The sequence below is a fragment of the Lepidochelys olivacea genome, assembly GCF_965140295.1.
Source record: "Lepidochelys olivacea isolate rLepOli2 genome assembly, chromosome: 2".
Lineage (NCBI taxonomy): Eukaryota > Metazoa > Chordata > Testudines > Cheloniidae > Lepidochelys > Lepidochelys olivacea.
In genome coordinates, this window is record NC_140412.1 from 2,897,196 (window position 1) to 2,924,838 (window position 27,643).

The following is a 27,643-nucleotide window of genomic DNA, read 5'->3' on the forward strand; positions in this document are numbered from 1 at the left end:
TGCACTGCCAAGGGAGCAGCCCGCAGAGAGCACGCAGCCCTGCATGCCCAGCAGCTGCAGCATTGAATGCGGTCATGTGGCTGCGCCTTTAGACTGGAGAGAAGGGGCCACGCGCCAGCCAGCCCTGCCGTGACAAGCGCCAGACGCCCCCTTCCACCGAGCGACCTGGGGTAGCAGAGCTCACTCCCCCGGCCCTGTCTGCTCCTCCCCACCCCCCCTCCCTCAGGCAGGGCCCGTCTCTGCCCCGCTGGGCGCTCCCCCTGCAGGGATTGCCAGGCACCGCACCCCACCCCACCCCTCCCATAGCCTCGAGGCAGATCTGCAGGGCGGGGATGCCTGAAGCCCAGAGCCCGGATGTGGGACCTTCACACGGTGACAGCCCTCCCCATGCCACACTTGGACCAGCCAGGGCTCACACAATACCCTCACCCCTGGGCACAGACTCCGCCTCCCCTGCCTGTGCCAGGCTCACTCTGGGGCACAGACATACTCCCCCGCTGGCCCCACGCTCCCCCAGCACAGATGCCCGCCCCTCCTGCCCATCGGGGCCAGACTCTTCCCGGCACAGATGCTCGCCCGCCCACCCATCCCACCCATTGGGGCTAGGCTCCCCCCAGCACAAATGCTCCCCATCCCACTGGCACTGTGCTCACCTGCAGGACAGAAAGGGCCCCGTTCTTCCCATAGCCTGAACAAACCACGATCTCCAGGTCTGGCTCCGGGCTGTTCTGAAACTGTAGCCATGGAGACAAGCACCGGATGTCAGGAGCTGCCCCACCCCCAAAGGGAGGGAAGCCCCCTGTCCCCCCCACCCAGGACTGGCTGCTGCCAGGGCCTCCTGCGGGCCCTGTGCTGGAGGGCTGGCACCCAGGCCTGGGGCTGCTGCTCCTGCATGCTGACGGCTCCACAGACCCCAGACCCCCTGTAGCCCCCCGCCCTTCACCCCACTGGCTCTCACCGCCTCGGCTCCGTGGAGCACAGAGGGAGACCTACTCCAGCCCCTGCACCCATCCTGTCAGAGTCCCGACCTCCCGCCCAGCTGCCATGCAGCGACAGGGACTCGGGCAGGCAGTGAGCTGGGAACGGCCATTGCTAGTGACTTGGCTTTGTGGGGGATTAGACAGGACAGGAGGGAACAGCCGGACTGGACTTCCCAAAGCAGCCCACGTGCTGGCTGTTCTCAGGGGGCAGAGGGAGAAGAATGAGGATCGGAAGGACTGGGGGGTCTTGGAAAGCGTTGTCAGCTCAGGTCAAACGCCACCCTGGCTCAAGCTGCACAGAGCACAGCCCTCCCATAGCAGGCAGCAGCCCAGGGAGACTCCAGATCCCAGCATGCACTGCAGCCAGGCCGCCTGGAGCATGGCCTGCTGGGACCTGTAGGCAGCACGTGGACGCGAGGGGAGCAGAGCGCCGTCGGCTCTGGCACGGTACGCACCTCCTCGGACAGGAAGGCCGGCTCCCCCATGGCTGCGTTGGCACAGGGCCCGATGTTGAGGATGCTGTCGCACACCTGCAAGATTCAAGAGAGGGTCAGCGCCCTGCGCCATAGACCAGGCTGGGGGAGTTCGGGGGGAGGGCTTCAGGGATTGGAAACGGAGCTTTCAGCCTCGGGGCAGCAGCTCCAACCCAGCCCCAGGGCCAGGAGAACGGGACACATGGCCATACCCCACAGGGCTCCAGCTCCAGCCTGGCCCCAACCACCATGGAGCTGGTGGGGATCAGCCCGGTTCCTACATGAGAAGGGTCAGCACCACCAAGTCACTGGCCCGGGCCCCTGCCGGGGACCATCTGAAGGGAGGGGCATGAGGGAGGGGGTCAGCGTGGGAGGGGAAACAGAGCCCCCACTGCCTAGCCGGGGCCCTGGGCGTGTCAGGGGAAGTGGGGGGAACTCACCCCCTGGGCTGACACCAATGAGCAAGCGGAGCAGCCTAGGGAGAGCTCAGCTCAGGGAAGAGCTCAGTCCCTTGGGGCAGCAGGGGCCTGGGTCCCACCTAGCTGCTGCCAGCCCCCCAGGCCGCTGGGCAGGGAGCCACAGCCAGCCCCCCCGGCCAGAACGGCAGGTCCAGGGTGTTCAGGCAGCTCCGCAGAGCGAGTACCTCGAAGGAGTAGGTGGCCAGCTGGGTCCCGGACTGGGCCTCGCTGCCGTACACCTCGATCTCATCCACCTCGTCCTGCGGGGCCGACTTCCCCCCTGCAACACAACAGCGAGCCGGAGCCTGGGACAGAGCTGCACCCCCCTGTGCTCCTGCCCCGAGCCATGCCAGCCTCCCTCTCCCACCGCAACACAACAGCGAGCCAGAGCCTGGGTCAGAGCTGGGGGCAACGCTGTGCCCCCCTGTACTCCTGCCCCAAGCCACGCCAGCCTCCTGCACCCCACTGTGTGCCCCAGCTCCCCCACCCTGAGCCACACCAGCCTCATGTGTCCCCCACATACACTGTACCCCCAGCTCCCCTGCACTGCGGTGCATGGGGGTCCGGCCCTAGGGCTGGGCAGCCGCTGCCAGGCACCCCCAGCCAATCCTGGGATGCAGAGACTGGCTCAGTCGGACCCCTTCGCCCCCCGACCCCGAGGAGGCACCCACCTACCAGCCCAGTTCCCGGACGACTCCGATCGCTTCTTCTTGACAGGGGGCTCCTCCTGTGGGGAACAGAGAAGCCAGCAGTGACTCCCCACCTCTGGCCCCGAGCTAGGGAACTCCAACCCTTCCAATCACCCTGCAAATGGGAGGAAGGATGGGGCTGTTTGCTGTTTGGTGCTGATGGCCAGGCCAGCAGTGACCCACGGCAATAGCCACTCAGGGGGAGGAGCTGGGGGCTCTCAGGCCTGCTCTAAGGAAAGCCACAGCACATGGGTACAAGCCAGACCCTACACTGGCAGCCTCCAGAGAGGCCAGGGACCAGCCGGAGACAGACACCTGGGCAGAGAAAAGGTGGGCAGGTGGGGTTTGCCTGCCCGGCTGCCCGGGTTTGCCTGCCCGGCTGCCCGCTGGGCTGTCCATGGTCTGGGACAGGGCTGAGCCTGGCACCTCTTCTGGAGCTTTCATCACCTCCAGTTCCTCAGCTGTCCAGCGGGACACCACACGGACGTGGGGCTAACGGCTACTAGGTCACAGAGCCATGCCCTGTAGCCCCTCGCCACGCTGACCCGTAGCAGCCGCTGGGCCAATCCCCCGAAGGACGGCGCAGCAGCGATGTAGGGAATGTAGCCAGGCTGGCTTGGGCCACAGCAGAAGCCCAGGAGGGGCAGGGTGGGGCAAAGAGCACATGGAGGAGGAAGCACCCACAGGCCCTGGGCTGCCCTGACCTGCTTGTCGGCCGGGTCCTTGACGACGTTCATGGGGGGCTCCTGCAGCTTCTCCGTGTACTTGAGGAGGAGAGAGTTACCGAGCCGCGAGCCCAGGAACAGGTAACCCGGCTCCATTGTGATCATCTGAGGGGAGCAGGGAAATGGACGCTCAACAGATCCACCCCTGCACCGCTCTGGGACTCAGACACAAAGGGCCGGGCCACATGGCCCGCACCAGCCCACCCCCGGGCCCGGTCCGCACTGGCACTCCCAGAGCCGCGTAGATGTTGCTGTCAAGCCTACACAGCTCTTTTTAGAGCGGCAGCACAAGCCGGAGTCTGTGGAGCCAGGCTCGGCAGCTCGCTGGCACTGGCTGTGTAGACGTGCCCTGCAGAGGGCAGTGAAACCAGGCCTGGGGCCATGAGCTCCTCTGAGCCCCCAGAGCACATGGGTCACTCGCAGGAATGCTGACACGGTCAGTGACTGATCCCCCCAGGCCTGGCCTGGAAGCCTAGCAGCCACCTGCTAGTGCATAAGGGCCCCACAGCAGCCCCTCTGACTGCCCATTCGGGCTCAGCCCTGCTGACCAGCCTCGTGCGGAGTCGGCATCGCTCTTGGCACCAGTGTCCCGCCCACACCTGCTCCCCCACATTGGGCCACCAGTTCATCCCCAGGCACACGACGGGGAACCCTGGGAAGCATGGCACCTACCCCATGTTCCCCATCTGCCCGCTGAGGTCTCTGTAGCCCAGTTACCCTGGCAAAGAGAAAGGCACTAGCCTAGCACAAGGCAAGAGCTGGGTATCCCACCTAGCCAGGTCCAGGAGAGTCCCCAGGCAATTACTAGCACCCCCGTGACAGGCCCCCCAGGACACCCCTCCTCAGCCCAGCGGCTTACACAGGTGGTGAGGACGCTGGCTGCTGCCTTGTCGAAATGGAAGGAGCGGACGCTTCTCATCCCGTCTGTGATGAGGGTCAGGACGTAGCTAAGGAGAGACAGGGAGAGCGGTGAGGCCAGAAGCTTGTCCCGGGTCCCGCAGGGCTGCTGTGGGCCAGCTGGAAGCTCTGACGAGCTGCTGAAACAGGCTCCGCAATCAGCCCCCGCTGCGGAGCCGGGCACAGCTCAGGAGCCTGGGGAGGGGCCAGGGCAAGCTCTTGCGCACCGCACCGCGAGGGCGGCACCCAGGGGCCAAGCTCCACAGCAGATCAGAGCTTGCGCTCTGCGTGGCAGGGGAAGCACACGGGAGCAATGGACGGGGGAGGGGGAACCCCTGCATGGGCACGGACCATGCTGGCGAAATCACAGCAAGAGCACCAGGGCTTAAAGCTCTGCACGGGTGAATTTCTAACACTGGGGTCGGGGGACTCCGTGGAGACTGGCAGGAAAGTGAGTCAGAGTCAAACCAAGAGCTCCCCAAAACCGCAGGCACCTGCTGGCCATTCTCCTAGCCACTAGTGTTCTCTCTTGCCCCCCGGGGGTCTCCAGAGGGCACGCCAAGCAGCGTGTGTGGAGCCCACCCTGTGGCCCTTCGCCCATCCCTTTCCTCTCGGGGCTGGCCGCACTGTGCACAGGATGATTTAATTGGGTATGGGTCCTGCTTTTGAGCAGGGGGTTGGACTAGATGACCTCCTGAGGTCCCTTCCAACCCTGATATTCTATGATTCTATGATTCACCACCCAGAAGCACCTCCGACGCAACGAGCCAGTGCCACCATCCCTGCCTCACGCACATGCAGGGCAGGGACTTGCCCCGGGCCGCTGAGGAGAAATGAACAGACCCAGGAGTCCTGCCTCCCAGTCTTCCACTCTAGCCCTAGACCCCAGTACCCCCACAACAGCTCCTACGAACCTGCAGCTGCTGGGGGGACCGGCTCCTTTCAAACCCTGGCTATTTAGAATCCGTGACCTCCCCACCACCCGCCAACTAGGAGCGAGAGGGAACAGCAGCAGCTCAAAGCTCCCAGCTCCCTGGGACAGACCCAGCTACCAAAGGCAAGGTCAGGTGAGCCGGGCCAAGCTCCCGGGGGCCACCGCTGAGGTCTTACATCTCCCCTCCTTTCAGCGAGATCACCATCTTGTCGTAGGAGATGAACGCCGCCTGTGCACAGTCCAGCGTTACCTTCACTCCGTCCTGAATGCCTGCAGAGAGAGGGCCCTGCTCAGTGGCAGTCCAGGACATGACGCAGCCCCATGGCCCAGCTCGGCCGGCCACGCCACCACGACCCCCAGGGCTGTGCCTGAGCTGGGGGAAAGGAACCGGGACAGCTAACTGGCAAGCACGGCCCACACAGACTACATGTCCCAGCATGCATCGCTCTATGCGCTGCATTGCATCAGGCCTATAGGCTGCACCTATGCTGCGGCCCCCTGCTCTGAATGCTGCCCCCTCCACACCTCCTTGCACCACAAATGCAGGGGGCATAGCTCTGCCGTGGCACACACTGATGCCAGTGGTCTATCGGAGGGCAAAGGAGCGCACCGATGGGCATGTTAGAGACCCACGGGCACTGCTGCAGTCTCCCCGGGTGAGCAGGGCCACCCTAACCCACCGGTCCCTTGCAGACTAACGACCCCCCACAAAGCACATCCGCAGCTGGCACCAGGTCCTCCAGTTGGAGCAGACCCCAAGTCCTGAGGGGAGGTTCACACCCCCAGCCCCACAACGAGAGCTGTCGTCTCTAGCCTGACAGCTGCTGGACCGATGGCAGGTCACTTTTACTGTCTCCGCGGCCCTTTCCCAGCGCGGCCCTTTCCCAGCGCGGCCCTTTCCCAGCGCGGCCCTTTCCCAGCGCGGCCCTTTCCCAGCGCGGCCCTTTCCCAGCGCGGCCCTTTCCCAGCGCGGCCCTCTGCTCCCCCGCAGGGCCAGGGCGAGCCTGGTGCACACACTCTGGGGAAAGCAGCACTCTGCAGGGACCTGACTGTCGGGCAGGTGGGTGCGGCATCCGGCTGTCCAGAGCAGGCGGGAATTCAGCACTGGAGAAAGGTCTCAGAGTGGAGAGCTCAGGACGTCTTCCCCCACCCACTGCCCACAGGCCTCGAACCGGACCCGGACAGGCCACAGGAGAACTGGCAGTGGAGTCGCCATTCAGGGCTGGCCTGTCTGATGACAATGCAGGAGCCAGCTGGCGGGAGCCCCTGGCTCATCTCACATGCATCACTGAGCGACAGCAGCCCAAGCGGGCACCACACCCCTCTACCCGCCACAGCTAGGCCCCCTCATGGGCTGTCAGCAGCAAACTCCCCACACCCAAAGTGTCCGGGACAGTCGTTCTCTGGGCTACACGCGCCGCGGCCATCGGATTGCTCAGACCCCAGCTCCCAACTGGGCCAGAGTCAGTAACAAGCCCTCAACAGCATCACTGCCATCGCTTCGGCAGCTGGCATCTCCCACTCAGGCCAAGATCGCCCAGCCTATCTCCCCACCTTGGTGCCCATCAGCCCCCTAAGCTCTGCCCACAGAACTGCCTCTCCAGTGGCCCATCCCACACGGAGCCAGGCCCAGGACAGAGAGCCGCGAAGAGAAGGACAGGCACGCCAGCTTACGCAGGGGGAACACCGTGGTCCCGGTGGTCAGGCAGTTGAGAGACACGCCGTACGGCGGGACGCTCTGGTTCAGATACAGCAGGGAGTTAACCGCGAAGATCACCACGCCTCCTAGAGAGAGGACGAGCGCAGCTGTAAGTGTCAGAGGACACCAGGGCAGAGCAGGGACTGCCCTGGGGACAGAGCTCCTCCATGCTATCCACACATGAGTGCTGACTGGAGGGCAGTTTGTGGGGTGGGCAGCTGGCGTGAGACCCATGGACTCATTGCACACACGGCCCCACGCAGCTCTCCGGGCCAGCCTGGGCACAGTGAGCTGAAGGCGAAGGGCTCCGGATCCCGGACCAGAGTGCCCCTCACTAGACCTGCAGTTCAGCCCATTCTTCAGGGAAGATTTGTCGGGACTTGGGCTCACGTTCCCCGGCATGAGCGGATCAGCTCCCCCAGGACCCATGCAGGTCCAGGGCTGGCGGCAGGGAAGGACACTGCGCAGAGGACAGCCCTGGAGCTCTTGCTTATAGGACCCAGCACGAGGCACCCCCAAGCCAAACTGGGGTGGGTTCCTGCGCTGGGTAAATTAGATCAACCCGGGATCCTTGCCCTGCTTTAAACCCTTCCCCTGGGGCTGGGTGAGGAAGGATTTGCAGAACTCACGGCACCAGTTCCTGGGGAACGGGCTGGGTCTGACCCCTTCCTCTCAGAACCGAGGGGTCTCTCTGCACCAACCCAGGGGGGAACTGGCGGGGCTGGTGATGCAGGCTCATGTCTGAGCTCCAGGGACAGCAGATGGTCAGAGAGGAGTCTGGGAGGAAATGGGGCTCCTTTAGCTCCACCCTCAGCCCCCCCCATATCGTGCTCCAGGGGAGAGAGTGCCCCGCACAGCAGGTGCCATTCTGTCCGTACGGGTGGCGAGCATTAGCCAGTGCCCTGCATTAGCCAGACACTGGGCTGGCCAAACCAGGGAGGCGGTAATAATGCTATGATCCTGCACTTACCGGCCACCCGATGAGCCACATGCAAAGCCCCGCACTGCCGCCCGAGCCCCGGGGGATAGGCAACCACTGGACTCGTGTTCCAGGGTCTCGAAGAGGCTGAGCAATTTGGCCAAGGCCTCAAAGGGTCAGCAGCGGAGCGGGGACAGAGCCCAGGAGTCGTGCTAGAGTCATGCTCTAGCCACCAGGTCGCACCCCACACCTGGGAAGCAGACGCTCGTCTCACCTATTGGCTTGGGCACAGCCAGGGCCTGCGTGCAGTCGAAGGGCAGGTTGCTGAGGGACCAGATGACCGGATGGACCTTCTGCATGATGTTCAGAGAGATGGCCACGATGCTGCATGTGTCCTGGCGCACAGCCACCCGCCTGCACCGAGGGGAAGGAGAGACGGCAGCTCGCATACACTCCGCCCCCAGGCCTGCTCAGGGAGCCCGGAGCAAGACAAGCCGTAGCAGCGTGAGAAGCGAGCGGGGAGAGATGCCACGGGAAGTGGGTGGAAGGGGAGAATGGTGGGGTGGGGTCTCCCCCAGAAAGCTGGCTGCCCTGTGCTTCACTATCATTGGTCACGTGCTCCCCACCAGCCCCCACGTCCTCCGTTTCCCCAGTGACTACGTCCGTCTCTGCTGCTGCTCAACTCACCTCTGCGAACCCGTCTCCCCTGCTGGGTCCCACAAGGTTTGGTGCCACCACCCCAGCCCCTCCACACTGCACCAGTGAGCCCCTCCTCCCAGTGCTGCGGGTCCATGCTGGGCAGCGAGTCGTGCCACGGCACTCACTGGGATTGATCTGCACTCCAGCTCAGCAGGGGCTGCATCAGCCGCCCCTGGCAGCCCAGAGCCCCCTGCAAACAGAAATCATTACCCCCACCACAGGGACACAGCACAGCGCCCCCCAGCACCAACTCAGACCAGAGCAGACCTGCCAAGTCGCCCTCCAGCACCTCCATTCAGCACCTAGCAGGCCCAGCCTTGCATGGGGTCGGTCCCGCTCAGTGCCCACAGTGGGCTGGCCGGGACTCCAAGCTGGCAGCAACCCAGGGGGGAGGAGGGACGCAGGAGGGACGCACCCCGGCCAGGTCTGATTGGGCTCGAACAGGATGAGCAGGGTGGGCTCATAGTAGCCATACAGGAACTGCATGTCGATGATGTTAAGCAGCTTCTCGTCCAGCTCCCGCACGTCAATGATATAGCTGGGCAGGAAACTCGATTTCTGGCTGCAATTGGGCGGGGAGAGGAGGGAAAACACCATCACACAGAGTCTGGGAGGCCGAGCCTAGCAGGCCTCCCCGCTCCAGCCCAGCCACCCCCACGGCACCTTCCCCACAGCCTCCAGGCAGCTCCCAGGTGGGCCCCTTGGCACCCCATGCTTGGCCACACTCCCTCGGATGGGGCCTGCGACCTGGTGGCTGGAGCGTGACCAGAGCCCTATCGGCTGCCGTCCTCTCTGCGGTGCAGCGAGGCCCGTGGGGAATACAGGTCTCAGCTCCTTGACCAGAGAGGCATGGCAGCACCGCTCCAGATAGAACATTGCACCCTGATGTCTGCAGCCCGCAGGTAATCGGCTCTTTACACGTGCACTGGATCCCCAGCACACTGCCAATGTGGCCACCCTGGGCATATCCAGTGCTGGGCACATGCACCTTGCAGGAGATGGCTGGCTCCGTTCATGCAGCAGCATCCCGTCCCCACCCCAGCCACAGGGTTCCCTGCCTATTCTCGCACCCGTTCTGGTACATTTCCCAGCCCAGCCAGCACTGGGAATGGCCCAGCCAAAGTGCAGCCCCTCCTCCCTCCAGAGGGAGATCCGGGGCTTTCAGATCCCATCGCCCTCTTGCCTTTTCCACCCCCGAAAACGTGACTCCAGTGGCCAACTTCACAAAGTGCCGGAGTCCACCCCGAGGCATCTTGTGGGGGAAAGCTGGGAGCCGGGCTGTTGCGAGGCCTCGCCGCAATCACAGAGCTCAAGTGCAGGGAAGCCAGGTGGTGAGCAGAATGACGGGATCCCGTGAGCCAGCAGGGAGCTAGGAACGCTGCCAGCTTTGGAATAGGATAAGGGGCATGTCCTAGCCCGGGCAGTTCATAGGCTCTCACCCTGTGCCCACCAGTGCAGAGGGGAGTCCTGCCAGGGCTAGCTCTGGGACCTTACCCCTCTCCCATGACCCCCTCGTGCTCATCCGTCAGTGTCTCTCTCCGGAAAGGCAGCACCACCAGGCGCGTGCCGTAGATCAGCATGACTGCGCAGCGCCCATCCGGGTCCACCCGCACCTTGGGGATGTGAACGTTCTGCACAAAGCCATCCTGGGAGCACAGACAGCGCAGAGAATGAGTCACACCAGCCTTGCCAGGGCCCAGGAGCAAACACGCCAACCCAGGGCAGCCCACGATAGAGCCTCACAGGGAGCTGGGGGGCTGGCACCCCCCCACCACCACATGAGCTTCACCAACCCCCACAGCCACCTTGAATGGCGGGTCTCATTCAGGGAACCCAGCCAGACAGCACAGGTCTGCTCTGATGCTCGCTGGGACCCATGGATCTCTCTCCTCCGAGGGGGGAGAGAGGGGACGGGATAGGGCACGTGGGAGTCACTCCCCCTCTAGCTCTGGGATACCCAAGCAGTGGTCTCAGCCTGGGGAACGCAGGCTGTCTCCATTTGAATGCACAGCAGAAAGTCTCAGTCCGCACCGGTGGCTCAGATTCAGACTGAATCATTGGTGGCCATTATGGCAGAGCCGTGCTGGGAAAGGGGGCCTGCCCCATCTCCAGGAGCTGGGCCATCACCCACATCTCCTCTGAGGTTAGGCCTGGAGGCGCTCTCCCCAATATCCTCAGCACAGCTCAGCCTCCTCCTTTCACAGACCCCCAGCACCGAGACCAGGGTTCCACCTCTTCCTGACACACAGCAGCCTGAGGAGAACAGCCAGCCCCGTGGATCGGACACCTGCCCAAACACCTGGGCTGGGTCCTTTCCTGGCCATATTTCACACCCATCCCTCAGGAGCGGAGGGCAGGGCTGTCGGGATAGGAAGGAGCACTTGCTGGAGGATTCTCTGCTCCTTGAGGTCTTCAAACTACAATTTGAGGACTTCAATAGCACAGATATAGGTGTGAGGTCTTTTTTAGGAGTGGTGGGTGAAATTCTGTGGCCTGCATTGTGCAGGAGGTCAGACTAGATGATCATAATGGTCCCTTCTGACCTAAATATCTATGAGCACAGAGCTCACAGCACTGAGTGGGCACGACGCCACAGGGCTAGTGGTTGCCACCGAACAGCCCCCAAAGCTGCCTCCGTGCTGCAGCGGGAACAGGAAGGTGCTGACCCCCACAGCCGGCACACAAGGACCTACCTTTAGCTCAGGCTCCTCAAAGTAATGGAGGGAGAGGGTCTTCAGGTCATGGGTGCCAGGGTCGTATTCTACCACTGACAGCTACAGAGAAGGAAGAGAAAGTGGTTAACGAGATGGCACCCCTCGGTTCAGGTGGGCACCATCCACGTATACAGCATCTCCATGGACTTCAAAGGCCTGCAGGGAGCACTTCGCCCAGGCCTGAAATGCAGCCACCTCCCAGGAGAAGTGCCACGGCTCTCCTGCACAGGGCGTAGGACAGGGCCAGCTGAGTTCAGCCTGCCCCTTGGTTTCATGCTCTGGCTGAAAGATGGGCCCCCATGGCACATCACCCCCCGAGGCACTGCCTAGGTACGGACAGACTAAAGAACAGCACCCGAGACACTACCCAGCTCTGTTCTAAAGCACGCCAAGCTACTCCCCACCTCTCTGCCCCTCATCCCAGGCCTGCAGCCCCCTCAGCTACTCCAGTCCCAGGCCTCTGAACTGGGGCTGGATCTAACCCCTTCCCCCGCTGGGCTGGGGGGATGGATGTAGCTGCTGATCCATTGTAGGAGCCTGCCCGCCCCGGGAAGTTACCTTGGCATCCTTGAAGCTGAGCAGCAGAGCGTCCCTCTTGGCTCCCGCCAGCTGCACACTGGCCATGGACATGACATTGCCGAAGAAGGAGAAGGAGGCCACCAGCTCTAACTTCTCCTTGTGACCTTTGCCCTCTGCATGGGCCAGCAAGACAGAGGAGTGAGAAGCCGAGGCTCTGGGGCTGGGCCCTGCCCCTGGGTCAGGGCAGGCCCGGCACGCTCTGCAGGGCTCCACCTGGCCCACTTCCACCCCCTCCCTGCAGAGAGGAGTCACTGGCCTCACAGATGTCACCCCCAGATAGTCACTCCATACTGCCCCCTCTCATTCCACCCATGAGCCCTCCTTCCAGTCCCAGTGTGACCACCTCGCTGGGCCATGGCCTCTCTGCCAGCTCGTGACCTCAACAGGAAACGGAGGCTGTCCTGGGGTTCCATCCCTCCCTGCTCTCATCCCCCACATTCCAACCCCACCCTGGGGCGATCCCAGGAGCTGCAGCAGAGCCCAGACTGGCCCACCCCGGCATGCCCCAGTCCCACGTACCTGTGTTCCTGTCTCCTTTAGTGGAGGGCTGGAAGAAAGAGAAAGAACTTCATCAGAGTAGCTGCAATCAGACAGCCTGGATCCAGCGAGCCCAGCCGAGGCAGCTACTGCCCTCCTCTGGGGCAACTGGCCAAGGCATCTCTCAGTTCAATGCCAGAATGACATGAGTGCTCCTGAGGCCGAGGGGGTCTGGTCTTACTCAGAGGGGCAGCTCCAGAGCAGGCAACGGATGTAGAAGTTCCCCCTCCTCCACAGCTCTGCCGCTGCCCCTCAATCTTGGCCTGCAGATCCCCCTGTTATTCCTGGGCTTCCCCCCATACCCCCAGGCTCTGCCCATGCCTCTCAAGCCTGACCCACAAGGCCCAGCCCCCAGGCACATGCACCTAAACCCCTCTGAAAATAAGAAGAGACGTAAGTGCTAAGCACTCTAGTAACCCAGGCTAACCGAGCTAAGCCGAGCACAAGCACCTCTCTGGGTTCTCCATCTAGTCTATGTCTACGTCCCACAGATTCTCTCTAAGATCCACCCTTTCCTATCCATCCACACAGCTAAATCACTTGTGCAAGCTCTCATCAGCTTGTATCTTGATTACCACAATCTCCATCTCTCTGGCCTTGCTCCACCCATACCCTAGCCTGTCACGTTGAACGGGCCAGAGCTCTCTCTTCCTGCTGGGGAGAATTCTGCACCACTGCGCATGTGCAGAATTCATGCCCCACACAGATTGCTTCGCTTCCCCGCAGAAAAATGGGGGGAAACAAAGGGAAGCCGCAAGAGCGGTCACGCGTCCCTCCCCAGCAGCATGGGTGCGTTGTTTCGGGCGCCCGGAGCAGCCAGCAGAGAGATAATCATTGTGGGGCTAGGGATGCTCTGGTCAGTGGCTCTTGCCCTGCACCAGGCTCAGGTGCTAGTCCCAGCTGGGCTGGGGAGACGGGACTTTCTCTTCCCCTGCAAGGAGCAGCCGGGGCCAACCCACTCCCAGAAACCTCCCCCAGCTGCAGGAAGCTCTGCACCTCCCCCCCACATTGCTCCTCAGCCGCAGGGGAGGGGTCACTGTACAGGGAGCTGCTCCCCGATCTGTCCAAGCCCTACGTATCCAGAACCCCCATACCCAGAACCCCTGCCGAGCCTCACCCTGCCCACATCTAGAACCCCCTCCCCACGAAGCTCCCCATGCCCGAACACCCACCCCACTGAACCTCACCCCCTGCATCTGGAGCCCCCCTGCACCCAGAGCACCCCCCACTGAGCCACACTCCCTGCAACCCAACCACGCCCCTCCAACCCCACCCCATCTACAACCAGACCCATGCCGAGCCCCTCCCCTCTGCATGTGGTTCCCTACTCCTGCACCCAGACCATCCCCCACTGAGTCCCCCACACCCAGACCCCCCCCTCCCACCTTCACCTGGATCCCCATGCAAAGTCCTATTCCCCCTTCACCTGGAACTCCCCAAGGAGGCCCTGTGCATCCAGATCTCCCACCAAGCCACTCGCACCCAGAGTGCCCCACACAGAATCCTCTCACCCCACACCTGGATCCCCCCACACTAAGCCTCTCTACACTTGGAAGCTGCTGGGCTGAGCCTGCTTGCCCCACACCTGGATCGGGGGCCAGGACGGGGTGTGCATGTGAGACTCAGTCCCTCTTGTTTGCTATCTTGGTGCACCTAGTCTGGAGGATTCTCCTGTGGGAATTCTGTGCCACTGCGCACGTGCAGAATTTATGTCCCCTGCAGATTTCTTTGCTTCCCTGCAGAAAAATGACTTTCAGACGGGGAAGCAAAGGGAACCCACAAGAGTGGTCATGCGACCCTCCCCAGCACTATGTTTCGGGGGCCCAGGGCAACCAGCAGAGAGGTAAATCACTGTGAGGCAGGACTCAGGAAGACCCGGCTTGTGGCTCTACCCTGCACCAGGCTTAGTTGCTAGTCTCGGCTAGGCTGGGGAGGATGGAACTTCCTTTTCCCCTGCAGAGCATCTGGGGCTGGGTCAGACACCCACCCCCAGATTTCTCCCCTGGCTGAAGGAAGCTCTGCAAACTCTCCCCCACACACACACTTCCTGCACCCATCGCTCCTCAGCTGCAGGAGCTGGGATCCCTGTACAGGGAGCTGCTCCCCCATCTGCTGTGCATCCAGACCCCCTCATACCCAGTCCCTCCCACTGAGCTTCAGACTCCCGCACTCAGAAAACCCCCATCCTCAATGAGCCCCACACCCCCTGCATCTGGACCACCCTGACGAGCAATCCACACCCAGATCCCCACCCCACCAAGCCCCAACCAGCTGCACCTGGACCCTCCACTGAGCCCCCCCCCCCCCCCACACACACACACCCATACCTCCTGCCAAGCTCTATTCCCCCCACACCCAGACACCCCCCCGCTGAGCCCCAACCACCTTCACCTGGACACCCCTGCAGAGTCCCATTACTGTTGCACTCAGAACGCCCCCACCAACAAGCCCCTGTGCATCCAGATCCCCTTACACCTGCGTCCCCCGCTGAGCTACCCACATCCAGATTGCCCCACACAGAACCCTCTCAACCCACAGCTCGATCCCCCACACATACTAAACCCCTCCACACTTGGGTCCTGCCTTGCTGAGTCTGCCTGCCCACACCTGGTGCACTTGGCACAGAGGGACATGGCCCTGGAGTGATTCTGGGGCAGGCCTGGTCCTTGCGCTGTGTCAGGATTGGGTGCAGCCTCACTGCCGAGTCCATGTCCCGGGGATGAGCTGCACAGTGATCTCCCACCTCTGTAGAGCCAGAGGCCTGTGCTCTCCAATGCAGTGCTCCACATTTATTTGACAAATATAATTTGCAGAATTTTAAAATATTGTGTGCAGAATTTTTATATTTTTGGCACAGAATGCCCTCAGCAGTAGGAGGGGCAGGGCCCCAGGGTGTTTCTGGGACAGGCCTGGCCCTTGAGCTACAGCAGGGTCAGGTACAGCCCCACGGCCAAATCTGTGTCAGGGGGAGGGGAGACTGCAGGGTAATCTCCCACCTCAGTGCAGCCAGCAGCCTGTGTTCCCCACTGCCATGCCGGAGCCTCCACATTTATTGTCAAATAAAATATGCAGAATTTTGCAGAATTTTAAAATATGGTGCACAGAATTTTTATTTTTTTGGTGCAGAATTCCCTCAGGAGTAATTTTCAAACAAGCTCCTTCGTGCTTTCTGCCCTGCTGTCCCTTATGCTTGGGAAGCACTCGCTGTAAACATCCACAAAACTACCTCATCACTCTCCTTCAAAACCCTCCTCAAAGTTCTCCTTTGCCATGAGGCCTACAAAAATCTTAACAGTTAGGCTGCTGGTGGGCTGAGACCACAGCCTATCATGCTCAACAATGCTGTCTCAGTGCTTCTTTGTACTCTCCCCTCTGTCTGTATCCATCTGTTGTATCTTGTCTTATACTTAGGAAGCTTACTGAGATAGGACCTGCATTTTTGTTGTTTGTACAGCCCCTAGCATAGGGGGGTCCTGGTCCATGACTAAGGCTCCTAGGCACTATGGAAATACAAGTAATAAACAATAATAATAATAATAATAATTTACAAACACAGTTCCAGATTTTCTCTCTCCTTTGTGATTTATGAATGAAATTTCCTGGAAGGTATCCAAAGCTTTTATGGTTATGCACCTCCACTCAGAGAAGAATTAGTTCTGAGGTCCCAGGGGTCAAAAAATATAATGCTTTAATTTGATTAAAACACAAATTGGATTTGAGTTAGGAACACAGGACTGTAAGGGACCTCCTGAGTCACTGAGTCCTGTCCCTGATATCACAGGCAACCCGTAGATGCACATAGATAGGATCTGTAGAAACAGCTGCAGCACAGAAAGACACAGAGGGCTGGGTGGGATTGCTGGATGGTTTGGCGAGAGGACAAGGTACCTCTGAGTCATGGTTGAGCCTGTACACATAGAGCTGAGATGTTCCTGCCACTACGAGGTTGCGCTCCGCGTTGGAGAAGAAGTTGCAGTACATGGAGAACTCCACCCCCGTAGGGGGGTGGGCTTGTCTGTACACCGCATACATCCCCGGGGAATGTCAAGGCCACCAACCTGCCCAGGGACACAAAGGAAAGAGAAAGACAAATCGGCTGTGAGAACCACCGATAACCCTAGGGTTGCCAGAGAGACTACTGCTGTCCCAGGCCCTGCGAGATGGTGAGAGAGCCTAGCGCTGCAAAAGGGTGACAGCCCAGAGACCAATCCTCCTCCCCTGCGCACACCAGATCCTTGGCCATAAGAACAGGCCCTGCCTTGGCAGCCTGAGCCTCCTGCCAATCGTGAGGTAAACATTTCCCCCAGGGAACATCTTCACCCTGCTCCTCTGGGGGAGTCACTGGCTCTTGGGCTAAAGACATTATGGCAGCCAAATTTCCCAAGCAAGATTTGAGACCTGTTTCAAATGGAAACCTCCACACCACCTTAGCCAAGGAATCTCCCGGCACCAATCAGAGCCTGATGCTGGGGCAGAACGAGGGGGGCTGTTAACCCCCAGGCTGCAGGGCGGGAAGGACCATTCCCCAGGGCACAGTCCCACATGTTCATGGCTCAGCATTAAACCTTCCCTGGGGCCCAGGACACAGGCTGGGGGTGAGGGGCGGCTATGCCAGTCTGCAACCACCTCTCCCCCCATCGGCTCTGGATGTGAACAATATAGCAAGGGTGCCCTGTCATCTGGGGGGCAGCACCCCACTTCCCCCTGGAGGGACACAGAGCACCCCCTCACCCTACAGACCACCCCCCAGGGACCCCTCCACACACAGCTACCCCCCCACGCCCCCCCGGGATCACCCCCTCACCCCACAGACCACCCCCCCAGGGACCCCTCCACAAACAGCTACCCCCCACACCCCCCCGGGATCACCCCCTCACCCCACAGACCACCCCTCCAGGGACCCCTCCACACACAGCTACCCCCCCACGCCCCCCTGGGATCACCCCCTCACCCCACAGACCACCCCTCCAGGGACTCCTCCACACACAGCTACCCCCCACACCCCCCCCCGGGATCACCCCCTCACCCCACAGACCACCCCTCCAGGGACCCCTCCACACACAGCTACCCCCCCACGCCCCCCTGGGATCACCCCCTCACCCCACAGACCACCCCTCCAGGGACCCCTCCACACACAGCTACCCCCCCACGCCCCCCTGGGATCACCCCCTCACCCCACAGACCACCCCTCCAGGGACCCCTCCACACACAGCTACCCCCCCACGCCCCCCTGGGATCACCCCCTCACCCCACAGACCACCCCCCCAGGGACTCCTCCACACACAGCTACCCCCTCACCCCCCCGGGATCACCCCCTCACCCCACAGACCACCCCTCCAGGGACCCCTCCACACACAGCTACCCCCCACACCCCCCTGGGATCACCCCCTCACCCCACAGACCACCCCTCCAGGGACCCCTCCACACACAGCTACCCCCCACACCCCCCCGGGATCACCCCCTCACCCCACAGACCACCCCTCCAGGGACCCCTCCACACACAGCTACCCCCCACACCCCCCTGGGATCACCCCCTCACCCCACAGACCACCCCTCCAGGGACTCCTCCACACACAGCTACCCCCCACGCCCCCCCGGGATCACCCCCTCACCCCACAGACCACCCCTCCAGGGACCCCTCCACACACAGCTACCCCCCACCCCCCCCCGGGATCACCCCCTCACCCCACAGACCACCCCTCCAGGGACCCCTCCACACACAGCTACCCCCCCACGCCCCCCCGGGATCACCCCCTCACCCCACAGACCACCCCTCCAGGGACCCCTCCACACACAGCTACCCCCTCACCCCGCCCTGGGATCACCCCCTCACCCCACAGACCACCCCTCCAGGGACCCCTCCACACACAGCTACCCCCCACGCCCCCCCCCGGGATCACCCCCTCACCCCACAGACCACCCCTCCAGGGACCCCTCCACACACAGCTACCCCCCCCACCCCCCCGGGATCCCCCCTCACCCCACAGACCACCCCTCCAGGGACCCCTCCACACAGCTACCCCCCCACCCCCCCGGGATCACCCCACAGACCACCCCTCCAGGGACCCCTCCACACACAGCTACCCCCCCACGCCCCCCGGGATCACCCCCTCACCCCACAGACCACCCCTCCAGGGACCCCTCCACACACAGCTACCCCCCCCACCCCCCCGGGACCACCCCCTCACCCCACAGACCACCCCTCCAGGGACCCCTCCACACACAGCTACCCCCCCACGCCCCCGGGATCACCCCCTCACCCCACAGACCACCCCTCCAGGGACCCCTCCACACACAGCTACCCCCCCCACCCCCCCGGGATCACCCCCTCACCCCACAGACCACCCCTCCAGGGACCCCTCCACACACAGCTACCCCCCCACGCCCCCGGGATCACCCCCTCACCCCACAGACCACCCCTCCAGGGACCCCTCCACACACGGCTACCCCCCCACGCCCCCCTGGGATCACCCCCTCACCCCACAGACCACCCCTCCAGGGACCCCTCCACACACAGCTACCCCCTCACCCCCCCGGGATCACCCCCTCACCCCACAGACCACCCCTCCAGGGACCCCTCCACACACAGCTACCCCCCCACGCCCCCCCGGGATCACCCCCTCACCCCACAGACCACCCCTCCAGGGACCCCTCCACACACAGCTACCCCCCCACGCCCCCCTGGGATCACCCCCTCACGCCCCCCCCGGGATCACCCCCTCACGCCCCCCCCGGGATCACCCCCTCACCCCACAGACCACCCCCCCAGGGACTCCTCCACACACAGCTACCCCCTCACCCCCCCGGGATCACCCCCTCACCCCACAGACCACCCCTCCAGGGACCCCTCCACACACAGCTACCCCCCACACCCCCCTGGGATCACCCCCTCACCCCACAGACCACCCCTCCAGGGACCCCTCCACACACAGCTACCCCCCACACCCCCCCGGGATCACCCCCTCACCCCACAGACCACCCCTCCAGGGACCCCTCCACACACAGCTACCCCCCACCCCCCCCCGGGATCACCCCCTCACCCCACAGACCACCCCTCCAGGGACCCCTCCACACACAGCTACCCCCCCACGCCCCCCCGGGATCACCCCCTCACCCCACAGACCACCCCTCCAGGGACCCCTCCACACACAGCTACCCCCCCACCCCCCCGGGATCACCCCCTCACCCCACAGACCACCCCTCCAGGGACCCCTCCACACACAGCTACCCCCCCACCCCCCCGGGATCACCCCACAGACCACCCCTCCAGGGACCCCTCCACACACAGCTACCCCCCCACGCCCCCGGGATCACCCCCTCACCCCACAGACCACCCCTCCAGGGACCCCTCCACACACAGCTACCCCCCCACGCCCCCGGGATCACCCCCTCACCCCACAGACCACCCCTCCAGGGACCCCTCCACACACAGCTACCCCCCCACCCCCCCGGGATCACCCCACAGACCACCCCTCCAGGGACCCCTCCACACACAGCTACCCCCCCACGCCCCCGGGATCACCCCCTCACCCCACAGACCACCCCTCCAGGGACCCCTCCACACACAGCTACCCCCCCACGCCCCCGGGATCACCCCCTCACCCCACAGACCACCCCTCCAGGGACCCCTCCACACACGGCTACCCCCCCACGCCCCCCTGGGATCACCCCCCCACGCCCCCCCGGGATCACCCCCTCACCCCACAGACCACCCCTCCAGGGACCCCTCCACACACAGCTACCCCCCACCCCCCCCGGGATCACCCCCTCACCCCACAGACCACCCCTCCAGGGACCCCTCCACACACAGCTACCCCCCACCCCCCCCCGGGATCACCCCCTCACCCCACAGACCACCCCTCCAGGGACCCCTCCACACACAGCTACCCCCCCATCCCCCCGGGATCACCCCCTCACCCCACAGACCGCCCCCCCTCAGGGAGCCCCGCCTGCGCTCCCCGGCTCGACCCAGGCCCCCCCGCCCCTCACCTGCCCGCCCCCCCCGGAGTCTCCTCATGCAGCCGCCGCCGGAAGCGCCGGGTCCCGCGCCGGCCTGAGGCCACCATAGAGCGCAGCGACGTCAGAGCTAGAGTGGCCGCGAGGGGGCGGGCCTAGTCGGGACCATAGAGCCAGGGCCAGCCCCGCCCTCTCGCGGGGAGGGGGTGGATTGCGCCTGCGCCGCCCCTCTCCCGCCTGCGGGGGTTCGAACCCGGGTCCCCAGGGGCGTCCCGCCCCTCTGCGCCCGGACGCCTGGGTTCCCTGCCCGGCTCTACGAGCGCTGGCCGCGCGCCGTGACGGAGCCGGGGGCAGGCCCAGGGGCTGGGACCAGGGGGCAGGTACGGGGGCTGGGACTGGGGGCGCGGGGCAGGCACAGAGGCTGGGACCAGGGGCAGGGGGGGCGTGGGGCAGGCCCAGGGGGCATGGGGCAGGTACAGGGGCTGGGACAGGGGGGCGTGGGGCAGGCACAGAGGCTGGGACCAGGGGGCAGGTACGAGGGTTGGGACTGGGGGAGCGGGGCAGGCCCAGGGGCTGAGCCCAGGGGCAGGGGGGCGCGGGGCAGGCCCAGGGGCTGGGACCAGGGGGCAGGTACAGGGGCTGGGACAGGGGGGCGTGGGGCAGGCACAGAGGCTGAGCCCAGGGGCGGGGGGCAGGCCCAGGGGCTGAGCCCAGGGGCAGGGGGGCGCGGGGCAGGCCCAGGGGCTGAGCCCAGGGGCAGGGGGGCGCGGGGCAGGCCCAGGGGCTGAGCCCAGGGGCAGGGGCTGAGCCCAGGGGCAGGCGGGCGCAGGGCAGGCCCAGGGGCTGAGCCCAGGGGCAGGGGGCAGGCCCAGGGGCTGGGACCAGGGGGCAGGTACAGGGGCTGGGACAGGGGGGCGTGGGGCAGGCACAGAGGCTGAGCCCAGGGGCAGGGGGCAGGCCCAGGGGCTGAGCCCAGGGGCAGGGGGGCGCAGGGCAGGCCCAGGGGCTGAGCCCAGGGGCAGGCGGGCGCAGGGCAGGCCCAGGGGCTGAGCCCAGGGGCAGGGGGCGGGGGCCAGGTACAGGGGCTGGGACAGGGGGGCGTGGGACAGGAACAGAGGCTGGGACCAGGGGGCAGGTACGGGGGTTGGGACTGGGGGAGCAGGGCAGGCACCGGGGCTGAGCCCAGGGGCAGGGGGCATGGGGCAGGCACAGGGGCTGGTGGCAGCAGATGGCTATTGGCAACAGAGCGGTGGCATAAACGGTGGCAGAACGAACAGCAGTGGTCAGAGCGAGCAGGGAGCAGCTGGAGGAACGAGCAAGGGGCTTCTTGCCCCCCACCTGGGAGGTGAACTCACGTGAAAGCACCTCTGAACTCTGAGTCTCCACTGACCAAGGACAACACTGATGAGTGGGGTGTGGTGGAGGGAAAAGCGAGGGGCACGCTAAATAAACATTTGTTTGTTGGACTATATTTTAGTGACTTTGCTCCAGAATGCTAGATTTGTGACTGGGAATGGAAACTTGTAGACATGTTTCCTAGTAGGCCAAGATTTTTAAAATGCATTATTTGCCAAGGTTGTTATCTCACCTCGTTGCTATCTTGAGAGGTCATTATGTTGGGGAGTTTCTGTACTAAACATTTTTATTATTATAATTATTTTTTACATAAGAATGGTCATACTGGGTCAGACCAATGGTCCATCTAGCCCAGTACCCTGTCTTCTGACAGTGGTCAAGACCAGGTGCTTCAGAGGGAATGAACAGAACAGGTAACCATCAAATGATCCATCCCCTGTTGCCCATTCCCAGCTTCTGGCAAACAGGCTAGGGACACTCAGAGCATGGTGTTGCATCCCTCCCCATCCTGGCTAATAGCCACTGATGGACCTAGTCTCCAGAAATTTATCTAGTTCTTTTTTTAATCCTGTTATAGTTTTGGTCTTCACAGCATCCCCTGGCAAAGAGTTCCACGGGTTGATTTTATGTTGTGTGAAGAAGTACTTCCTTTTGTTTTTTTTAAAATCTGCTGCCTATTAATTTCATTGGGTGACTGCTAGTTCTTGTGTTATATGAAGGATTAAATAACATTTCCTTATTCGCTTTCTTCACACCAGTCAAGATTTTATAGACCTCTATCATATTTCCCCCCTTAGTCATCTCTTTTCTAAGCTGAACATTCCCAGTCATTTTAATCTCTCCTCCTGTTTAATACCCCTAATCATTTTAGTTGCCCATCTCTGTACCTTTTCCAATTCCAATATATCTTTTTTTGGGATGGGGTGACCAGATCTGCACACAGTATTCAAGGTGTGCATGTACCATGGATTTATAGAGAGGCAATATGATATTTTCTGTCTTATTATCTATCCCTTTCCTAATGATTCCCAACATTCTGTTTGCTTTTTTTGACTGCCGCTGCACACTGAGTGGATGTTGTCAGAGAACCATCCACAATGACTCCAAGATCTTTTTCTTGAGTGGTAACAGCTAATTCAGACTCCATCATTTTGTATGTATAGTTGAGATTGTTTTCCAATGTGCATTACTTTGCATTTATCAACACTGAATTTCATCTGCCATTTTGTTGCCCAGTCACCCAGTTTTGTGAGATCCCTTTGTAGCTCTTCACAGTCTGCCTGGGACTTAACTATCTTGAATAGTTTTGTATCATCTGCAGATTTTGCCCCCTCACTGTTTACGCCTTTTTCCAGATCATTTATGAATATGTTGAACAGTAATGGTCCCAGTACCGACCCCTCAGGGACACCTCTATTTATCTTTCTCCATTCTGAAAACTGATAATTTATTCCTACCCTTTGTTTGCCATCTTTTAACCAGTTACTGATCCATGAGAGGACCTTCCCTCTTATCCCATGATGGCTTACTTTTCAAAAGTCAATTTAAATTAAATACATTTTTTTTAATTTATATTTTTTTAGAAATCTAGACCTGTTATGTGTTTTGGTGTAACTTGCATTATCATGATGTTAAATTTGCATTATCCTAACAAAACATTTAGTTTATTCATATCTCTTTTATATGTTTCAGGTCAAAGTGAAAATGAAAAGACAAAAAACAATACAACAGGTTTTCCACTCAAAGGCCTCAAAAACTAACCAAGGTGAAGAACACGTCAAAAACCAAGAATATATCAACATGTCATCTGAAGGTTCAAGTGGTGGATCTACATCCGACCAGCCCAAAGCACAAATATAGCTACCTACTGAAGAAACCGTGTCTCCAAGACCTAAAGGCAGTTCCCAATGTTTGTCGGTCAAAGTGTTCCCATTTATTGAAGTTACAAAAGATGGCTACTGGTGCACCTCTTGCAAAAAAGCTTATGAAGAAGGAAAGCTTCCCAATGCTACAATTGGTAAAAGTGGAGGAGCTGGGTTTGTCAGACCGATCAGCAAAGCCAATGTTGACAAAGTACGTGAAAAGGCTGCAAAACACCAGGCCTCTGGAGTGCATCAACATGCAGAAAGCCTTATAAGCCCCTTTTCAAAGCCAATTTTAGACATACTTAATGAGGCTGATAAGAATGCTGGAGACACAACACAGTTTATGCGAACAAACATGGCTGTGGCATCCTACTTTCTATTTAAGCAAGAGACACCACACACTACAAACTGGAGGCCAATGTGAAGTGCATTGTCACTTGTTCATCCTGGAGTTGAACACTGGTTCCGAAAAAGACCAGCAAATGCTCACTGTCTTTCTGCAAGAAACTCCACTGACTGGCTAGGAGCATGCGGTGCAACAGTGAAAGACTCAGCAGCTGAAAAAGTGAAGAGCTCTCACCACATTCAAAAAATTTGCATACATGGCTGATGAATGAACCGGTGCAAATGGGCATAAAGTATTAAGTCATTGTGTGTGTTATCTTGATGTCAGGGGTAGGCCAGTAGATGCATTTCTACATGTTCAAGTTATAGAAGACACATCGGCTGCATCTGTGACAACCCACATCTTAGGAGAGTTAAATGCTTGTCAGTTGGACCCCAGACAGATGGCTGCTTGTGCATTTGATGGAGCTGCAAACTTCTCTGGAAGACATGGTGGAGTACAAGCTTTGCTCAGAGAAAAGTGTAACCCTGTTCGCTCCTATACGCACGGCAGAGGCCATCTACTCCAACTAGCACAAGTACGAGCTGCAAAATCTTCAAAAGACATTAAAAAAGCTATAAATTTAATGTCTTCATTGTATTCTTTTTTCAGCAAGAGTCCAAAAAGACTGAATATCTTGGAAAATATAGAAGATACACTGGGACTGAAGTTCAAATTAGTCCAACCTGGGAAAACCCGCTGGCTTTCTCATGAGCGATCCTTGGCTGTTGTCTTAAAATTACTCCAGCCATTATTACTGGCTTTGGAAAGTATCTACTAACGTGGGATGGATCTAAGTAGTGAGGCTGGTGGATTACTTTTGATACTACATTCAGAGAAGACTATTGCCATTCTCTCTCTTAAGTCTACTGTTGAAACCACTTGGATCATTAAACAATGCCATCCAGGCATCTGCTACAACAGTAGTAGATCTTTGTCCAGCAAGAGAGGCTACATTTGGATCAATCAGAGAGCTATCCATTGAAAAAGTACTGGAAGAAGCAAAGACTTCAGTCCAGAAGTTGACTAATGAAGGCATTTGTACTGAATCCTTAAGTGAAGAAGACAAGAAGTGTTTGTTAAGACAACTGAAAAAGTACACAGCCTTGATTCTTAAAAATCTACAGCAGCAACTTCTAGATTCTACTCACCATCTACGCAGCTTTTACAGATCCCTGTCCTATAAAACACCGACAGCGGAGTGGAGTGAGGCACGACCAGCCATGGGGCTGCCATGTGCTCAGGACAAAATAGAGAATTCGAACACAGAGTGGAATATCATACGACGAATGAATGAAGATTTGACTTCAACTTCTTTTTTATCATCACTAGTGGCTCGACCCGATCTTTGTGCTCTGTTTCCTGGGATGAAGGAAGTAGGAATTCATCTCTTGCTACTCCCAGTCACAACAGCTACAGCTGAGCGTTCTTTTTCATCATTGACTAGAATTTTGTGTTCTGAAAGAAGTCGACTTCTGCCTGATCCTGTGAATGAACTAGTGAGCGTATCAATTGAAGAAATGGAAGTACCGGGCCCATGAGAAGCCACCAAAGATGAACGCATGGCATTCAAGAAGTTCATTAACAGAGTTGTGCAAAATTATAACAAGAAACCAAGAAGGATGTAGACGTAGTGCTTCATAGAATGCTTGAGTAGCCAACTTTCATAGAATCATAGAATATCAGGGTTGGAAGGGACCTCATGAGGTCATCTAGTCCAACCCCCTGCTCAAAGAAGGACCAATCCCCAATGAAATCATCCCAGCCAGGGCTTTGTCAAGCCTGACCTTAAAAACTTCTAAGGAAGGAGATTCCACCACCTCCCTAGGCAACGCATTCCAGTGTTTCACCACCCTCCTAGTGAAAACGTTTTTCCTAATATCCAACCTAAACCTCCCCCACTGCAACTTGAGACCATTACTCCTTGTCCTGTCCTCTTCTACCACTGAGAATAGTCTAGAATCATCCTCTCTGGAACCACCTCTCAGGTAGTTGAAAGCAGCTATCAAATCCCCCCTCATTCTTCTCTTCCGCAGACTAAACAATCCCAGTTCCCTCAGACTCTCCTCATAACTCATGTGTTCCAGACCCCTAATCATTTTTGTTGCCCTTCGCTGGACTCTCTCCAATTTATCCACATCCTTCTTGTAGTGTGGGGCCCAAAACTGGACACAGTACTCCAGATGAGGCCTCACCAATGTCGAATAGAGGGGGACGATCACGTCCCTCGATCTGCTCACTATGCCCCTACTTATACATCCCAAAATGCCATTGGCCTTCTTGGCAACAAGGGCACACTGCTGACTCATATCCAGCTTCTCGTCCACTGTCACCCCTAGGTCCTTTTCCACAGAACTGCTGCCTAGCCATTCGGTCCCTAATCTGTAGCGCTGCATTGGGTTCTTCCGTCCTAAGTGCAGGACCCTGCACTTATCCTTATTGAACCTCATCAGATTTCTTTTGGCCCAATCCTCCAATTTGTCTAGGTCCTTCTGTATCCTATCCCTGCCCTCCAGCGTATCTACCACTCCTCCCAGTTTAGTATCATCCGCAAATTTGCTGAGAGTGCAATCCACACCATCCTCCAGATCATTTATGAAGATATTGAACAAAACCGGCCCCAAGACCGACCCCTAAGGCACTCCACTTGACACCGGCTGCCAACTAGACATGGAGCCATTGATCACTACCCGTTGAGCCTGACAATCTAGCCAACTTTCTACCCACCTTATGGTGCATTCATCCAGCCCGTACTTCTTTAACTTGCTGACAAGAATACTGTGGGAGACCGTGTCAAAAGCTTTAATTTGTGTGATTTTAAAACATGAGTTGAATCTAATAAAAGGGTCATGAAACATTTTTCAGTTTTTACTATGGTGCATTACAGCCCACCTTCACCCTCATAGTCTCACCCTTCATCAGCCCTGACACACACCCCCTGTAAATTTGAACACACACACCCCCATTTCAATTCCTGGGGAAACCACTAGTGGGGCAGGCACAGGGGCTGAGCCCGGGACCAGGGGGCAGTAGGTGCGGGGCAGGCATAGGGGCTTAGCCTGGGACCAGCGGGTGGGGGTGTGGGCCTGGGTCCGGGAGCAGTAGGCAGGGCCCACCGGGCTATCAGAGAGGGGCCATCCCTAGCATGGCTCTCACTGAGTGGCATGGGAGGAGGTTATGGGTATGTTATAAGGGAACATGCCCCCCCACACACACTGGGTGCATTGCAGGGGGGATGTGCAGGGGAGCACCCGGATTTGTCCCCTAGCCCTGTTCCCCCCGCGGAGGAGCCCTCGGATCGGGGGGGCGGGGATTCCAGGTGCCTGCTGATCAGTTTGCCCATGTGGGCTGCCTAAGGGAAGGGCAGGGATCAGCTCCCTCGCAGCTCACGCGGGGAAAGTGACCAGCAGGCACAGAGCCCCTGGAGTCACTGCTTGCCCCTTCCTGCCAGGCCATTAGGGGGGCAGAAGGAATGTGCTTGGGGGGGGCACTCTGTGCCCACTGGTCAGTTTCCCACATGGACCATGGCTGTTTTCAGCGAGGAGAGCCAGGCTTCTAGGCTGCTTCCCAACCCAGGGGAGCACTCAGCTGCTAGATGGGGGGACAGGACTTCCCTTGCAGGGAGCCACTGGGGTGGTCAGACCTACCCCCAGGAGCCTCCCCTGGTTGCAGGAAGCTTTGCACTCCCCCCTGCTTCCTGCCCCCATCGCTCCTTACCCATGGGGGGCGGGGTCACTGTATGGGAAGTTTTCCCCCCCTTCTGCCCAACCGTCATGCA

The 27,643-nt window shown here is 59.9% G+C and overlaps 1 protein-coding gene and 1 long non-coding RNA gene across 2 annotated transcripts in view; one reads left to right on the forward strand and one right to left on the reverse strand.

Moving 5' to 3' along the window:
* Positions 1-20,418, reverse strand: part of CPSF1 (cleavage and polyadenylation specific factor 1) — a 36,131-nt gene extending 15,713 nt beyond the window's left edge. Inside the window, exons 1-16 of the mRNA XM_084618108.1 lie at positions 20,293-20,418; positions 16,192-16,361; positions 12,286-12,313; positions 11,746-11,879; positions 11,167-11,247; positions 9,968-10,119; positions 8,889-9,035; positions 8,049-8,188; positions 6,831-6,941; positions 5,333-5,426; positions 4,185-4,272; positions 3,305-3,430; positions 2,587-2,638; positions 2,097-2,191; positions 1,436-1,510; positions 654-734 (exon numbers count right to left, since the gene is read on the reverse strand). Of these exons, the coding sequence (XP_084474234.1) occupies positions 654-734; positions 1,436-1,510; positions 2,097-2,191; positions 2,587-2,638; positions 3,305-3,430; positions 4,185-4,272; positions 5,333-5,426; positions 6,831-6,941; positions 8,049-8,188; positions 8,889-9,035; positions 9,968-10,119; positions 11,167-11,247; positions 11,746-11,879; positions 12,286-12,313; positions 16,192-16,335 (1,548 nt within the window). The 5' untranslated portion in view covers positions 16,336-16,361; positions 20,293-20,418. The remainder of the gene's footprint in view (positions 1-653; positions 735-1,435; positions 1,511-2,096; positions 2,192-2,586; positions 2,639-3,304; positions 3,431-4,184; positions 4,273-5,332; positions 5,427-6,830; positions 6,942-8,048; positions 8,189-8,888; positions 9,036-9,967; positions 10,120-11,166; positions 11,248-11,745; positions 11,880-12,285; positions 12,314-16,191; positions 16,362-20,292) is intronic.
* Positions 20,419-20,478: 60 nt separating this feature from the next.
* On the forward strand, positions 20,479-26,724 carry LOC311515212. The gene is made up of 2 exons (XR_014710083.1): positions 20,479-20,639; positions 23,308-26,724. It is a non-coding gene; the product is annotated as an uncharacterized lncRNA (long non-coding RNA).
* The last annotated feature ends 919 nt before the right edge of the window (positions 26,725-27,643 follow it).